The 17,746-nt window shown below is 42.6% G+C and overlaps 1 protein-coding gene across 12 annotated transcripts in view; it reads right to left on the minus strand.

Moving 5' to 3' along the window:
- The window catches only part of NXPE3 (neurexophilin and PC-esterase domain family member 3), a 41,749-nt gene extending 32,017 nt beyond the window's left edge, over positions 1-9,732 (minus strand). The window contains exons 1-5 of one of the 12 annotated variants that reach the window (XM_028843194.2): positions 9,619-9,732; positions 9,040-9,206; positions 6,329-6,508; positions 5,844-5,961; positions 2,937-3,211 (exon numbers count right to left, since the gene is read on the minus strand). In XM_028843194.2, the coding sequence (XP_028699027.1) occupies positions 2,937-3,029 (93 nt within the window). In that variant the 5' untranslated portion in view covers positions 3,030-3,211; positions 5,844-5,961; positions 6,329-6,508; positions 9,040-9,206; positions 9,619-9,732. 12 annotated transcript variants of the gene reach the window in all.
- Between the last annotated feature and the right edge of the window lie 8,014 nt (positions 9,733-17,746).

The raw sequence follows: 17,746 nt of genomic DNA on the forward strand, positions 1-17,746 counted from the left end.
TTTAAAGGATAACAAAGTAGATCAAAGACCTAAACATAAGAGCTAAAACTATAAAACTCTTAGAAGAAAACACAGAGGAAAGGTCTCACAACATTGAATTTGGCGATGATTTCTTGGATATGACACCAAATACACAGGCAACAGAAGTCAAAATAGATAAACTGGACTACATCCAAGTAAAACTTTTTGTGTATCAGAGGACAAAATCAGAGTGAAAAAGCAACCTACGGAATGGGAGAAAATATTTGCAAATCATATGTCTGATAAGGAGTGAATATCCAGAATATATTAAAAACTCCTACAACTCAACAACAACAACAAAAAAAACAAACAACTCCATTAAACAATGAGTACAGGAATTGGATATTTCTCCAAAAGCACATTATAGAAAGATGCTCAACATCATTAATAATTACGGCAATGCAAATTAAAATTACTGTTATACATTACCTCACACCCACAAAGAAGGCTACTATCAAAAACAAAACAAAATAACAAGTACTGGCGAGGATGCAAAGAAATTGGAACCCTTGTGTACTATTGATGTGGATAAAAAATGATGCAGCTATTATGGAAAACAATATGGTGGTGCCTCAAAAAATTAAAATTGCCATATGATCCAGTAATTCCATTTGTGGGTACATATTCCAAAGAATGAAAAGCAGAGTCTTGAAGAAATACTTGTTATCCACTATAGCCAAAAGGTAGAAACAACCCAAATGTCAGATGAATGGATAAAATGTGGTATGTATGTACATGCTGTAGCATGTTATCAGAATTTCCTTCCTTTTTAAGGTTGAATAATATTCCTCCATCTATGTGTAGACAGAGAAGTATTACTCAGCCTTAAAAAGAAAAGAAATTTTGATAACATGCTACATGAGTGAACCTTAGGCACATTATGCTAACAGAAATAAGCCAATCACAAAAAGACAAATACCAGGCCAGGCTTGATGGCTCACACCTGTGATCCTAGCACTTTGGAAGGCCAAAGTGGGAGGATCGCTTGAGGTCAGGAGTTCAAGACCAGCCTGGTCAAACGGCATAACCCCATCTCTACTAAAAATACAAAAATTAGCTAACCGTGGTGGCACACTCCTGTAATCCCAGCTACCCGGAAGGCTGAGGCATGAGAATCACTTGAACCCAGGAGGCAGAGGTTGCAGTGAGCCAAGATCATGCCATTGCACTCCAGCCTGGGCAACAGAGTGAGACTCTGTCTCAAACAAGAAAAAAAATAAAAAAAGGACAAATATCATATGATTCCACTTGTATAAGGTACTTAGAGTTGTCAAGTTCACAGAGACACAAAGTAGAACTAAGTGAATGCCAGGGGAAGTGGGTAGGCAAGAATGGGTAATCATTGTTTTTTGGTTTTTTTTTTTTTTTTTTTTTTGAGACGATCTCCCTCTGTAGCCCAAGCTGGGGGTCAGTGGCATGATCTCGGCTCACAGCAACCTCTGCCTCCCAGGTCCAAGTGATTTTCATGCTTCAGCCTCCGGAATAGCTGGGATTACAGGCGTGCACTGCCACGCTCAGCTAATTTTTGTATTTTTAGTAGAGACGGGGTTTCACCACGTTGACCAGGTTGGTCTCGAACTCCTGACCTCAAGGGATCCTCCCACCTCAGCCTCCCAAAGTGCTGGGATTACAGGCGTGAGCCACTGCGCCTGACCTAGGTAATCACTGTTTAATGGGTAAAGAGCTGCAGTTTGAGAAGATGAAAAAGGTCTAGACATAGATGGTGGTGGTGATTGCACAACAATGTGAATGTACTTAATGTTACTCAATTGCACACTTAAAAATGGTTAAAATGACAAATTCTATGTTACGTTTATTTACCACAAAAAAATACTTTAAAAAAAGAGGAGTGTCTAAAATATCTAGACAGATCATCAACAGCTTCCAGGTAAAGGAACTATCGGTGTAGGATTGGTAGTGTCTTATATAGTAAAACATGCAAGAACAGTTTAAGCAAAGAAAAAGAAGAAGAAATACCTAGCTTTTATGCCATAAGCCTATTTCTAATAGGAAATCTTTAACAGACTCTTTGACAGAATTACTTCACATTCTCCAAAGTACCTAACAAATTTTACTCAGAGCGCACAGAAAAAGATCTGCAGGACTTCAGTGTGCCCATTTCACAGTGAGATTAAGTGTTCTGCTAAAAACCACAAAGTTGATTCCAGCAGGAGAAATTTTTTTAAAAGCCTATGGCTTGACTTTTAGAGCACCTTATGCTAATAAAACCCAGTAAGAAAAGAAATGCCATAATTAAGTTGGATATGTAATCTGAGAAGTACCACAAGCCAACAAAACAAAAGGACAGCATCCTTTATACAGAAACTCCTCCATAAATTTTGGTTATATAAGTTCACATCGGGGCTGGGGCCAGGGAAGAAGGAACACTACTAAGTACCTTCTTAGTAACAGGCCCTTGTGAGGGGTTCAGTTAAGACATGGTCCCCGCCCCTCAGTACCATCTAGTAATCTCCAAAACAGACTCGTCTACTCCCTCCCTTGAAATACTCCTTCAGCTTTTTCCCATGGGTCGACTAGAAGTTCCCCTCCTTGAAGAGGTTTTTCCTTTATCACTCTAAAGCTATCCTAGAATAGCTCCCTTTCCTTATTGCACTTTTCACCATCTCCAGTTATCATTACTATTATTATGTGATTATGATTACTACTATTCTTCCATGCACACTTATAATATGAGCTCTAGAATGAAAGGCCCATAAGTGAAGAAATGACTTCACTGTACCCTCGGTGACTAGCACAGTATATAACCATTGTGAGCACGCAAATACTTACCAAATAAATGAAAACAAGAACTGTGACTACGATAAGCTTCCGATAACCAACTTTTCCCAGGCTAGCTAGCCCCAAATCCCCAGATTCAGCTCCCTTAGTTATGAGGGATTATACTGGGTACTCACCTCTACCTGAGTAACATTGATGACCAGCACCACCACCATCAACACTGCAAGCAGACAGCAAAAAAGCCGTAGTTTGAAGAAATTGGTCCACATTGTCTGGCTGTGTCTTGTTCACCCATGGCCAACACCATGCTACCTTCACTCTTTAAAATTCCATGTCTTTGTTTTTCTGAGCTGCAGATGAGCTTTCAGGTTCATTTGCTTCTATCCTGCTAGTACCCTTAAGAGCTCTTATGTAGAGGAGAGACTGCAGTTGATTCAAGAAGCACATATTTCTTCAAAGAGGAGAGATGAGAGAACATCACCAATTGCAATGGCTTAGGGTGGGGTGAGAGGAAAAACATCACACTTCCTCTTCCTTAACCTTATCTAAGGCCCAAAGTCACAAGCAGAAAGCAAAGAGACAGAGCACAGTAACGTCTTTTCATTTCCAGACAATCTCCAAGTTTCCTTTTCCAGTGTCAGGCTTCTGTGTAAATACATTATTTCCCCTATTGCCTATTTAGGTTTTAACTTTTAAGATAGCAAAGAAGTATGCCTTCAAACTCAGAAATTGTGAAATAAAAGTAACTGTTAAATTTCTACAGAGACCTCAGTCAATAAAATCACTTCCCTTCCCCTTCCCTTTAAATTATGTAACACTGCTACATTACCCACACTTAAAGAACATGAAGAGGAAACTGTTTTCATGAAGAGCTCTGGGATACTGTGCAAAGCATCCTGACATTCTCTGGAAAACAGTAAGTGCCACCCCTCTCATACAGACATATGGTAGGAGATGTGACACTCTTTACACTCTTTAGGTTTCCAGCTCTCCCCACCGCATATGTGGTCCTGATGCTCCCTCAGCTAAGTAGTAAGGCACAGGAGGACACACACCTGCCTGGAAGATGTGGGAGAGGAAAGTCAAGCTTGAAAAATGGGTAACAGGATCCCAAAATCCTTCATCACACCTGCTAGAGGCAGGGGACTTCAGAGTCAGCCGTGCCTAACTGTTCTCCCACGTAACAAATTCAAATGCTCTTTCCACTTGCCATTTCGATACAGGTAAACAGAAAATGTCCTAGTATTCTATCCCCAGGGAGACGTTCCATGAAGGGCAGGACACAGAAATAAAGGCAGAAAGGGTACAAAATCATGGTGCAGAGTATCTCAGAACAGCTCAGCTGCATCAACTCTCCCCTCCACTTTGTGTTGGACCTGGCAAGCCCCCATTCTCTCACTCCTCTGCCTCACCAGTCTGAACCAGTCCCAACCACAATGACAATGCCCATCAGCTTCACAAAGGAGATAGGCACAAAGGAGAACAAGCTCTCCATCCTCAGAGTTCCCATAGTACTTATTATTTTCACTTCTCAGCTGATCTCTATTTGTATTTTTTTCTCCCTCACACTCCATTTGTATTTCTTATCTCTCAAACTAGACTACACCAATTATGACTATATTTTTTTTAAAAAACCATATATCAGAGAAAAGCAACTTAATGATACTGCATCATACTTTTCTGATTTGCTCAAGGTACTTAGTTCTTTACATGGTACACAATGATTCAACAATCTATGCAACAAATAATTATGGAGGCCTACTCTGTACCACACACTGTACTAAATGCCAGAAATTCCCCTTGAAAAACTTAGGCTCATATTAGACAAGATGTCAGTACCTTTTTAAGAAGAAATAAATCCACCAGTCCTGGCCACCTCCACAGGGATGCCAGGAACTGTGAAAGACTGTGCTTCTCCATTTCCTGACCCCTAACACCTCCTCTCTCCAATATCCAGGCACTCATCCACCTCAAACTGTCTATAACTTCTTGGAAGAAGCTGGCTGCAAAATAGAGGATAACTCTGTCATCAGGGTCCCAACTGTTCTGCTATCGAAATCCTTCTCAAAAAGTTGTCCATAAAAAAAAAAAAAAAAAATCAGGTTTCCACGATGGCCAGAGAGAGAAAAGACCAAAGATGGTAGTCCACAGGAATTTAGTTGCACCATAGGCAGGTGTGGTCATGGGTTGTGTTGACACGAGCCATTTAAAGGACATCAGAGTGGTTCAGCCAGGCAGCAGCAGCACACAGCTGCCAGTGATGCAGAAGGAAGACAAGGGCAGGAGACTCTAAAGCGAAAGAACTACAGGACTACAGGCAGCAATGCAAGAATCCCCTCCCAGCTAGAGGCTTCTACTGACAATAATTTAGGAGGATCGTGCCAGGAAAAGACCTGACTTTGTGCTGTAAGTAGAGCACTGACATTTGAGAGATCACATTTGTACACCTAAATAGATGTTGCGTGAGGCACACTAGACAGACCTCTCTTTGAAAAGATATAGGCCGGGTACAGTGGCTCACACCTGTAATCCCAGCACTTTGGGAGGCCGAGGCAGGCGGATCACAAGGTCAGGAGATCGGGACCATCCTAACATGGTGAAACCCTTTCTCTACTAAAAATACAAAAAATTAGCCGGGTGTGGCGGTGTGCACCTGTAGTCCCAGCTACTTGGGAGGCTGAGGCAGGAGAAGAGCGTGAACCCGGGAGGCAGAGCTTGCAGTGAGCCGAGATCGCACCATTGCACTCTAGCCTGGGCAACAGAGCGAGACTCCATCTCAAAAAAAAAAAAATAAGAAAAGAAAAGATACGCACTAAAATTTTAATAGTTGTCACCTCTAGGCAGTTTTTGTTTTCTCTTTTATCTGTATGTCCTAATTTTTCACTGGGAAATGAAAATCACAAATATAAAGAATAAAGCTGGGCCAGGCATGGTGGCTCACGCCAGTAATCCCAACACTTTGGAAGGCCAAGACAGGAGGATTGCGGAGATCAGGACTTCAAGACTAGCCGAGGCAAGATAGTGAGAGCTCAACTCTACAAAAAAAAATTTTTTTTTAATTAGCTGGGCATGGTAGTACGTACCTATAGTCTCAGTTACTCAGGAGGCTGAGGTAGGAGAATTGTTTGAGCCTGGGAGGTCGAGGCTGCAGTGAACCATGATCACACCAATGTACTCCAGCCTGGGCAACAGAGCAGGACTCTGTCTCAAAAAAATAAATAAATAAAATAAAGAATAAAACCAATTTCTAAAAGTAAAAATTAAAGATGAGACATAGGAGAAACAAAGCATTAAATCATATCTGTGAAATCAATTCAACTTAAACTGAAAGATTTCTAAGTAAAAGAAGAAACCTAATTCACAGCATGAGGTGACTGTAGTGTAAACAAACTATAACAAGTTTCTGGTATTTTCCTATAAACATAAAACCTACGCATTATAACAAAAAAGCTATTTGCAAGGAGCCTTAAAATCAAGTAAGAACAACAGTGTTGGCAGGGAATGATTCTAGAAAAAAGTTCCTCAGATTAACCAAAAAAATAAAAATATATAATTCAATGTAATTTACCTCTTTTGGAAATTTTCCAAGAAGAGATGTTTACTGGAACTAGAAATTAGAAGTTACATCTAACATTCCTTCCAGCATGAAATCCTGAACTCAAGTCAATTTTGATCAGAGGTCCTTTTTTTTTCATGCCACATTTGAAGCACACATCAATGTTTTTTTCATTTTATACAATTCTTCTTGCTGCAACAAAAATATGTATATGATATAAAGGTTAAAGATACTGAAAATGAAGTAAAGAAAAACATTAGAAATTAAGAGTTCAATTTTACAGGCAGAGAGTTATACATGATACAGTGGGAGGAGTGGGCATAGGAACGTTTCCTTTTCCTTACTAATAAAAAATAGTAATTGTCTATTTAAATACATTAACTTCAACCTGGTAAATCACTCTCAGACCTTGGCAGAAGGTCAAAACTTTATAAATGGCCGGGCGCGGTGGCTCAAGCCTGTAATCCCAGCACTTTGGGAGGCGGAGACGGGCGGATCACGAGGTCAGGAGATCGAGACCATCCTGGCTAACACGGTGAAACCCCGTCTCTACTAAAAAATACAAAAAACTAGCCGGGCGAGGTGGCGGGCGCCTGTAGTCCCAGCTACTCGGGAGGCTGAGGCAGGAGAATGGTCTAAACCCGGGAGGCGGAGCTTGCAGTGAGCTGAGATCCGGCCACTGCACCCCAGCCTGGGCGACAGAGCAAGACTCTGTCTCAAAAAAAAAAAAAAAAAAAAAAAAAAATTTATAAATAGCAATATAAGTGAAAAAATATAAACCAAAGATAAAAGCTCCAAATGTTATTTTTCTTAAAAACTATTATAATTTTGTAGTTCAATGATCCAATGATTTTGTTTTCCCCTACAGAAAAAAAGGGGTATCTGTACAGATCTAAAAGTTATTATTCAAGGAATCTAAACTTGAGTGATCCTGTTTTCAAATGTCAGACCACCACTTACTCATGCTTTATTTTTATTAATACGTGCAAAGGACAAGCAAAAAGTTAAATGCATGCTCTGCCTTACATGTGGAACCCAGAATTTGTTGGAAGTGTTCTGCCAAGTTTTTATTAAGCCTACTTCCATATTCAGGACTCATAGTGGCCAATCTAACTTCTTTAAGGCCTGTAACAACAACTCCAGACTGCCATTAGGATTCCTACCCCCATCTCACAAGAGAATTACAAAGTAGTCACTTACATCATTTGGAATTACAATTGTCAGTAACACAAATGAAATTCCTGAGTTCAATACTAAACAAAGAAAATGAGATAGCAACCCTATCCTCTGGGGAGCTAATGTTCTCAGGCAACCATTTCACAAAGATAATATATTAGAGGACAACTGCATAGAAACTGTCCAGTTTCTGAGGCAGTCCGTATCCTAAATACTCTGACCTGTTAGCCACATAAATGTAATTGTACTAGTCACAGCAAGTCTCTGGAACTTTAATTCAGAATATATATTTCAGAAGAATAGTAAGAGACAAAAGCACAGATTTACATGGAAAGTATCTACACTTAACTGCTTATATTTCAAACTTTGCAAAGAGTCGCTGTATTTCATAGGATGCTGAGTAAGACCATGAAACAGGGCAGGATCTAAAGAATGAAGAACTGGAGACCCATCCAGGACCCCAACAATGACAGGTTAACCAAATAGGGTCAATCCTTGAAAAAAGATGAAGCAGGGGCACTAGTCTGCAGGACTTGTTTCCACAGATTCCATTCCTCCTTCATGTCCCCCAGCCTCACATGCCCAAAGTGCTGACTCATCTGGACCTTCCCTTGCCCTTCTTCCAAAGCAGGGCCCCATGTATTCATGGAGGTTACATGGCAGGTGGAGAAGTAATAAAATCAGTTATGTAAGTCACATCGTACTAAGTGCTATTTTTAAAATATTGAACACATTGATAGGTTGTGGTCCTCAACCCTGCATGAACATTAATCATCATCGTGGAAGCTTTTTAAAATACAAATAACTGGGCCCCACTCAACCAATTAAATCAGAATCTGTGGGATTAGGCCCAAGAAGCAGCTTTTTTTAAAAAGGTCCCTAGATGATTACAACGTACAGCCAAGTGGGAGAACCACTAGCATAGAGTGGCCAGGGGCTGTTATTCGTTTCAGTTGGTAAAAGGATGGCCTTTTCAAAATGATGTTTGAATTGTAACTTAAATTGTCGGGGCAGGACAACCCAATTCCTGGGCAATGGGGACAGCTATCCCCACTTCAGTGATTTATCCCTTCGTTTCCTTTCTCAGTAACAAATAACAGCACTCTACCAGCCCCAAAGAGATTGTGAGGATAACAGACATGGGGAAAAAAAAACAAAACTAAACAAAGTCAAAGAAAAGCTGAACCCAAACACTACAGAGAAATGGTATGCTGCTGCCTCCACTCAGACAATTATCAGGGTCTGGGAGTCCTGCCAGTTTCAAATATACCCTGATGTTCCAAATGATAATTAACCACAGTGAGGAGGGGGGAGGCCCACCAGAGCAGTGTGATTCTTTATTTTTGGGAAAAGTGGCAACAATCCCCCTTTAACGTAAATCATGAAAAGCAAATAAAATTTACTATTTTGCACAAATGTTGCATAAATCCTGCCTCGGAACCCCTCTTATCACCACCCTAGTGGCCTTCGATCCGGCAGAAATGGGCAACAGGCCAGGGTCTCCATATCACACCTTGTAAAGTTACACTCGTTTCTCCCCATACGACCTGAATCTGATGTCCCCAAACGGCAGCTCAGTAAGGCCAGAACAGTCCACCGTGTGACAGCAGCGCCAGCCAAGAGGCAGCCGGTGCCCAGAGCAGCGATGAGCCGAGAGACATGAGATGGGCAGGGAGACGTCGCCAAGTGCTCCGCACCGGGTTAGTGAAGCTGCCTGGGGGACAGAAGTCCTTCGCTGAGGCGTGGAGGTCCGAACTGCACCCAGCTGTGCCGTTGCCGCAAGTCGAGGAAACTGAGGATGGAGATGCTCGCTCTCGGCCCCGCCCCGCCCCGCCCCGCCCCGCCGGTACTAGCCTCGGCTCCTGCTTCTCAGCTGCGACGCTTTGGCAACCCAGGGCTCCAACTCTGCCTACGCCATCGACCTGGACCTCCCCTCCGTGGGCCCTGCGCCCCTAGCCACGACCCCAGGGGCTGCACGCCTCAGGACGGGGCTGGGGACTCGGGAGCAGATGCGCGCGGAGGGAGGGGCTTCGCAGTCAAAGAGAGCTAGATGAGCCGGGCAATGGGTCGCTCCGCCCGCAGCGGCCCCTCCCGACGTCCACACGCAGACCACATCCCGCACTCACCTCCGGGACCCGCCCGCCCTTCGCTCTCCGGGGGCCAGGGATCCTGACGCCCCGGCCGGTCGCCGCTGCGCCAGGCCGCTAGCCCCCCGCTTCCTCACCCGGCGACGTCTCCTCACCTCCGACCCCCGGCTACGATTGGTGGAGCTTCGGTGGGGGCGGGCCGAAGGCGTTGACTGACAGCAGCACGCGCCGGGCGGAACCCACAGGCCTGGAAGCGAAGTTGGCACTCTGGCGCTCCACGCCGCGGAGCTCCCGCTTGCGACGCGACACTGCAGCTGTCTCCCCGCGGCCCGAGGTCTCGCCCCTCTCGCGACCCAACTCCTCGTGACCTTGGGACATCAGAGTTTCCTGGGAGCATCCACCTACCTCAAGGCTTTTCGCTTGTCAGCCAAAGTGCCTACAACCGCAGTTGACTCTAGTGGGGCAGCCTTTCCTGTGCAGTGATGGAATTTATTGTGCCCTGAACCGGAGAAATGCGATTTGCCAAGTATGAGCACGGATATAGCGGATCCTTGAATCTTTTCCTTGCTTTGAAATTAGTCAGCAACTTCTATTCCGTAAAACAGCCCGTTCCTTTTACTCTCACTGTACATGATGTCGGTCTCTTGGCAAAGCATACTTTCCTCACCCCCCACCATCCCAAATTCTGGGTTATCCTATTTTGAACATTTTTCTTTTTTCTTTTTTCTTTTTTTTGAGACGGAGTCTCGCTCTGTCACCCAGGCTGGAGTGCAGTGGCCGGATCTCAGCTCACTGCAAGCTCCGCCTCCCGGGTTCACGCCATTCTCCGGCCTCAGCCTCCCGAGTAGCTGGGACTACAGGCGCCCGCCACCTCGCCCGGCTAGTTTTTTTTGTATTTCTTAATAGAGACGGGGTTTCACCGTGTTAGCCAGGATGGTCTCGATCTCCTGACCTCGTGATCCGCCCGTCTCGGCCTCCCAAAGTGCTGGGATTACAGGCTTGAGCCACCGCGCCCGGCCATATTTTGAACATTTTTCTAACTGGTGAAATGTCGGTGGCAGTTATGTGAACTTCAGGAACTGAGAGGAGTCCTGAGAAGACACTTGTTCAAGAAACCAGAAGGGATTGCGGTCTGCATCGTGTTTTTCTGTGCTCGGAGCACAGTGGGGTTAACACAGGTCCCAAAAGCAGGCCTGCCCCCGGACTATTATCCCAAAGTTTAAGAAAAACAATTAATATACATGAGAACTAAGTATTTTTCCTTTTCTTGACCATAATGGACTCTGCGTGCTCATTCAGGTGCTTTCATGGCAGGCCTGCATCGTGGACAACCAGATCCATGAATGGGATCAAAGGAAGTTCTGCTACAGGGTGGAGGATCTCTTCTGTAGTAATGATCCTTCTTCCTCGAGGAAATACAGCACTCTGGTACCTTTTGAGAACATAAAAGGTAGCTTCCTTCCGCTATCAAAGAAGAGCCGCATATACTAGACCTCTGCTCTGGTTATGCTTTATCTCCCAGTAGGATCCCCCACCTCATGTACAGTTTGGCTGTCTTACAAGGGGTAAAATACTTAGGACAAGATGACTTCTAGGTTATGGTTTTGGACCTCATTGACCCCATTCTCCCCCAAGCACTCATAACCCTGAGGCATTTGAGTGATCTTACCTATATTTACCTATATTTTACAGTCATAACCACAAATAAGAGCAGCCCGACCAGAAAAGCCCATCCATCACTACCAGTTTCTTAAAAGATTTCTCACTGCAAAGTTCCCACACTCCCACCTCAGCACATTCAGTGAAGAATACTGTCACGCACAGAGTATGCACTTTGGATCCTAGCCTACCTGGATCTGGACCACAGCTTTGTTTCTTACTAGTAGTGCCATCCTAGGCAAATTACTTAACTTCTCTGCATTCATTTCCTCTCCTGTAAATTGGGGGCAACACCACTGAATGTTCATTTTTGATCATCTCACAGCCCGTCGTGGTGGTTCACACCTGTAATCCCAGCACTTTGGGAGCCCGAGGTGAAACAGGAATTAAAAGAAATTAAAGAATGTGTAAGTGAAAACTCAGTTGTATGTAAGAAAACCCAATTCCCCCTGAGAAAGAGAAAGAGATGGAGTCCTTTAAAAATTCACCGCCTGTTTTTCTGTGGCTAGTGAGCCTTATCTCTCCCTTTCCCAGGCATTGTGAAGAGACTGCATCTCTAGCTGTGCAGCTGCAGGGTCTCTAGGCAGATAAACTCAAGTCATAAAACACGTTGTTCCTTGAAAAGTAAGAAATGATGTAATGCATGTCTCAATGGAATAACTCTTTGTGTCTCGCTTCTGTAATATGCTTCCCCCTGCACAAATCTCCCCCCAACCCACAAAATGCTTAAAAGGTAACCAGACTCTTTGTTCGGGGCTCAGTCTTTTCGGCTGTTAATCTGACTGAGCCGGTGCACTTAAATAATAAATAATAAGTTTCCTCCTCAACCCCTCAGTCTCTCTGATTCCTAAATTGTCCTGCTGCAGAGGCAGGCAGATGGCATGAGCTTAGGAGTTTGAGATCAGCCTGGGCAACATAGTGAGACCCCATCTCTACAAAAAATATAAAAATTAACCAGGGCCAGGCACAGTGGCTCATGCCTGTTATCCCAGCACTTTGGGAGGCCAAGGTGGGAGGATCACCTGAGGTCAGGAGTTTAAGACCAGCCTGGCCAACATGAAGAAACCCCGTCTCTACTAAAAATACAAAAATTGGCTGGGTGTGGTGGCACACACCTGCAATCCCAGCTATTCAGGAAGCTGAGGCAGGAAAATCACTGGAACCCAGGAGCTGAGATCACGCCACTGCACTCCAGCCTGGGCAACACTCCATCTCAAAAAGAAAAAAAATTTACCAGGTGTGGTGGTGTATACTTGTAGTCCCAGCTACTCAGGAGGCTGAGGTGGAAGGATAGCTTGAGCCTGGGAGGTTGAGGCTGTAGTAAGCTGTGATCGTGCCACTGTACCAGCCTGGGTGACAGAGCGAGGCCCTGTCTCAAAAAAAAAAAAAAAAAGTTTATATGATTATATGAAACCAAAGGAACTGGTCATTTCTGTCCCATCTGCAAAAGTGGTTTAGACACTAGTGTTTATTAATGCTAAACTTGATTAAGCAAAACAAAGCATAGATCTAAGCAAAACAAAGAATAGATCTTAAGAGTAGACAAAAGCGGCCGGGCACGGTGGCTCTAGCCTGTAATCCCAGCACTTTGGGAGGCTGAGACGGGCGGATCACGAGGTCAGGAGATCGAGACCATCCTGGCTACCCGGTGAAACCCCGTCTCTACTAAAAACTTCAAAAAACTAGCCGGGAGAGGTGGCGGGCCCCTGTAGTCCCAGCTACTTGGGAGGCTGAGGCAGGAGAATGGTGTGAACCCGGGAGGCGGAGCTTGCGGTGAGCTGAGATCTGGCCACTGCACTCCAGCCTGGGCGACAGAGTGAGACTCCGTCTCAAAAAAAAAAAAAAAAAGAGTAGACAAAAGCAAATAAACCTGTCTCTGATGGCAGAAGCTTGAGGCACAAGCACATTAAGTATTTTTATATTTCTTAACCACAGTGGACTCTGCATCCATTCAGATATTTTCACGAAGGCCTACATGCATACTCCTGAGCCCAAGTCAGTTCCTCACTCAGTTCCTTTGCTTCCCCGCTTTGAATAAGTCACTGAAATTTGGGCCCCAAGGCCATCTACCTACTGAAAATTAAGTGATCACTGTCACATTAGGTACCAACCACTCTGTTCCAAAACACCATGAACAGTTGGAGGAGGCTGCCGAGGGTAAGAGACTACAAGGGAGAGAGGTAGTGGTCACTATTGTGTTGGTCCATGCTCTCAAATTAATGGACATATTTTCCTTTTAAAAGGCATAATTGGCTAGGTGCGGTGCTCACGCCTGTAATCCCAACACTTTGGGAGGCTGAGGCAGGTGGGTCTCCAGAGGTCAGGAGTTTGAGACCAGCCTGGCCAGCATGGTGAAACCCTGTCTCTACTAAAAATAAAAACAAATTAGCCAGGCATAGTGGCAGACGCCTGTAATCCCAGCTACTCGGGAGGCTGAGGCAGGAGAATTGCTTGAACTCAGGTGATGGAGGTTGCAGTGAGCCGAGATCATGCCATTGCACTCCAGCCTGGGCAACAAGAGCAAAACTCTGTCTCAAAAAAAAAAAAAGAAAGAAAGAAAGAAGAAGTTGTAATTAATGATGGCTAAACTCACACGCAGTTTAGGGAAAAATGAGATCGATTTTTTTCCTCCATTCTTGATTTCTCCAGTTCAGTAGTCCCCAGATCAAATTTCACTGATATTGAAATAACATCAGTAGCTTTTTTTTTTTTGAGATGGAGTCTCACTCTGTTGCTCAGGCTGGAGTGCGGTGGCACAATCTCGGCTCACTACAACCTCCGCCTCCCGGGTTCAAGTGATTCTTCTGCCTCAGCCTTGACAGTAGCTAAGATAACAGGCGTGTGCCACAACGCTCAGCTAATTTTTTTAATTTTTAGTAGAGATGGGGTTTTTTACCATGTTGGCCAGGTTGGTCTTGAACTCCTGGCCTCAAGTGATCTACCTGCCTTGGCCTCTCAAAGTGCTGAGATTACACATGTGAGCACTTTGGGAGGCTGAGGCAGGTGGATCATGAGGTCAGGAGTTCGAGAGCAGCCTGGCCAATATGGTAAAACCCCGTATCTACTAAAAATACAAAAATTAGTAAGGCGTAGTGGCACACACCTGTAGTCCCAGCTACTTGGGAGGCTGAGGCAGGAGAATCACTTGAACCTAGGAGGTGGAGGTTGCAGTGAGCCCAGATTGCGCCACCGCACTCCAGCCTGGGAGAGTGAGACTCTGTCTCAAAAAAAAAAAAAAAAAAAAAGAATATTGATCAGGCATTTTGTAGACTATCCTTCAACTTGGATTTGCCTGGTGTTTGTTTACTCATGGTTAGACTTGGGGGAAGAATACCAGAATGAAATGTCTTCACTGCATCAGATTAAGGAACATGCAACATGATTTCTCACTGGTGATGTTAACCTTGATCATTTGATTGAGATGTTATATGCTATGTTTCTCTGCAATAGAGTGGCTAATTTTCTTTTTCCATACTCCATCTGTTAGTAGCAAGTCACTAAGTCCAGCTCACACTCAGGAGAGGGAAATTAAGTTTTATCTTATGAAGGAAGGAGTATCAAAGAACTTTTGGGTACATGTTTAAACCATCATAATAATCAATGTGTATTTAAGGGAAGATACTTTGAAGCTACACAAATATTCTATCTCTTCTTATAGTTTTGCCCACTAATTTTGACATTCATCCGTGGGTTTCTGTTGTAGCAATTATTATAGTGGTTTTCTAATGGTGATTTTCCTATTCCCTTCATTCTTTCTGCGTGTGTTATTTGGAAGTCTTCTGTAAGAGTTGTCCTTCTGTACCCTCTCTGAAAGGACTAAAAAACTAGGACAAAAAATGAAAGGGTTGCCGCTTCTTCTTCAGCTATTTATTTGTTCAATAGTTTATTTACATCAGGGTGCACTCATGGATGTTTATTTTATTCCTTGATTTATAATCTGTTATTTTGCTGCTCAAATTGTTCCAGCTTTTGCCATTGGGACCTCTTTCAGGTTGGTTCATGTGTCTTTTTTACATGCTTGATCATTTGTTTGCTTATCACTTCCTTACTTTCTGGCACTTAAGATGTTCTGGGATCATTTTTTTTTCTTTGCCTCACCCCTGGAATCAACTATTTCTCCAAAGAGCCTTGTTCCCTTTTATTGAAGAATGGTAGAGACCAAGACATGGGTGCTAGACGTGCTTGTTGCTACTGAAGGATAATTCTTTCTAGGCCTGTACAGAGCTAAAAATGTACGTGTGTATACTAACCCATGTGTAAATATATACACTGTATCTTTATACTTATATAAACATATATATACACATTTATATTTATATAGACATATATGTCTATATTTACTTCCATAACTACCTGTGTAGACATGAGTTCATACTGACATGTCCAACTCCAATCCAGCACCACAGGGTTCATTCCTGCATTTCTCCTTTGCATATTTGTAATTTCTTTTTCTAACAGTGAGATACCTGGCCATCATTATCTATATTTACTTATTTGTGCAAGCCTAGTATAGATGGCAGTTACAGAATATACTACCTGTACCCCTGTAAGAAACATTTACCAACCAGAGTACAGTGTTCCTATACAGTTCTTTTTGTCTCTAGCTCAGTGACGTTATGTCATAAATTTGTAATACAGTTGGTGTCATTTGTCATAGTCCACATTCCATTCTGAGATCCCCTTGACATCCTCGGTAGAGATTTATTTTTTGGAAAAACTTGAAAAAAGTTCAGACTTTGTAATGTATTGTTCTGTGGATTTTGACAAGTCTGTAGACATACATATTCATCATCACAGCACCACACACAAAAGTTTCACCCCAAAAATTCCCACATGCAAGCCCTTTAGAGTCAATCTCTTCCCCAATCTCTAACAACCACTTATCTATTTTTTCTCCCTATAGTGTTGCTTTTTCCAGAATTTCATATAAATAGGATCATACAATATGTACTCCCCAGATTATGATTACCAGAAAGTTTGGGAACCAACACTCTTGCTAATTCAGATACTATCTGATGAAGTACCAACATCCACTTCATCACCAAACTGAGAATCAGCTTCAATTGTTTGAGGGGCAAAAAGGTTTTCTTTTCCTTCAAAGAAAGATGAAACAATACAAGAAAAGCTTTGCTGTCCTACTCCCTCTCCAGAATATGGACTTCCACTTCCACCAATTCGAGTTGTATTTGTTTCTAAACCAGTTTATTCCAGTTATAATGTGATTATAATCATATAATCTAAGTACTTATTATGTGAACCTTTGAAATCTAGTGTAAAAAGAAAAAATATTCAAGGAAAACAAAGTTGAGTGTTTCGGAAATACTCAAAAGTGAATTGCTTAAAAAGGTAAAAAAACTGCAATTGAGTTAGGTACAGGCAATAAATGTGTCAAAAATCAGATGGAGAAATTATAAAAACCTAGAAACATTCTGCATTCCGATGGCTTTACACATGTTTTTAAATTCTTACTCTATTTTAAAGAAACTAAAAATGGAAATTGTGCATTATAGGTAAAAGTTAGACATAGAACTACAGAGCATCTATACTCAAAGAAAACAACATTAGAAAAAAACAAAGGACTCAAACACTACCAGATTTCAAGACTTAGTATAAAGCTATAGTAATGAAGACAACGTAGTATTGAAATATAGACACATAAATCACTGGAACAGAAGACAATCCAGAAATTGATTCATACATATATGGCCAGTTGATTTTTTGCAAAGGTGACAAGGCAGTTAAATGGGGAAAGGACAATCTTTTTCAACAAATGATGCTGGATACCTGGATAATAATATGTAAAAAATAAAGAAATCATAAACTTTATATCGTACCATATAAAAATTTAACATGAAGTGGATCATAGGTTTCAGTGTAAGAGCTAGAACTACAAAACCTCTAGAAAAAAACTTAGAATATCTTTTTGACCTTGGGTATGGCAAAGATTTCTTGAACACAACACCAAAAGCACAAACTATCTTTAAAAATCAACATATTAGACTTCGTCAAAATCTTAACCCTTTCCTCTTCAAAAACCATGACCATGAACATGAAAAGGCAACCCACAGACTGAGACAAAATATTTTATATTTGTTCAAGGACTTGTGCCTAGACTATATAAATCTTTTTTTTTTTTTTTTCCCTGAGACCAAGTCTCACTCCGTCCTCTGTCGCCCAGGCTGGAATGCAATGGCGTGATCTTGGCTCACTGCAACCTCCACCTTCTGGGTTCAAGCAATTCTCCTGTCTCAGCCTCCCAAGTAGCTGGGACTACAGGCACATGACACCACACCTGGCTAACTTTTGGTATTTTTAGTAGAGACAGGGTTTCACAGTGTTAGCAAGGATGGTCTCGATCTCGTCATCCGTCCACCTTAGCCTCCCAAAGTGCTGGGATTATAAGCATGAGCCACCATGCCCGGCCTAAATAATTCTTACAACTCAAAATAAGGAAACAGACAACCCAATTTATTTTTTTTTTATTTTTAGTTTTTTTTTTTAAGATGGA

The sequence above is a fragment of the Macaca mulatta genome, chromosome 2 (assembly GCF_049350105.2).
Source record: "Macaca mulatta isolate MMU2019108-1 chromosome 2, T2T-MMU8v2.0, whole genome shotgun sequence".
Classification (NCBI taxonomy): Eukaryota; Metazoa; Chordata; class Mammalia; order Primates; family Cercopithecidae; genus Macaca; species Macaca mulatta.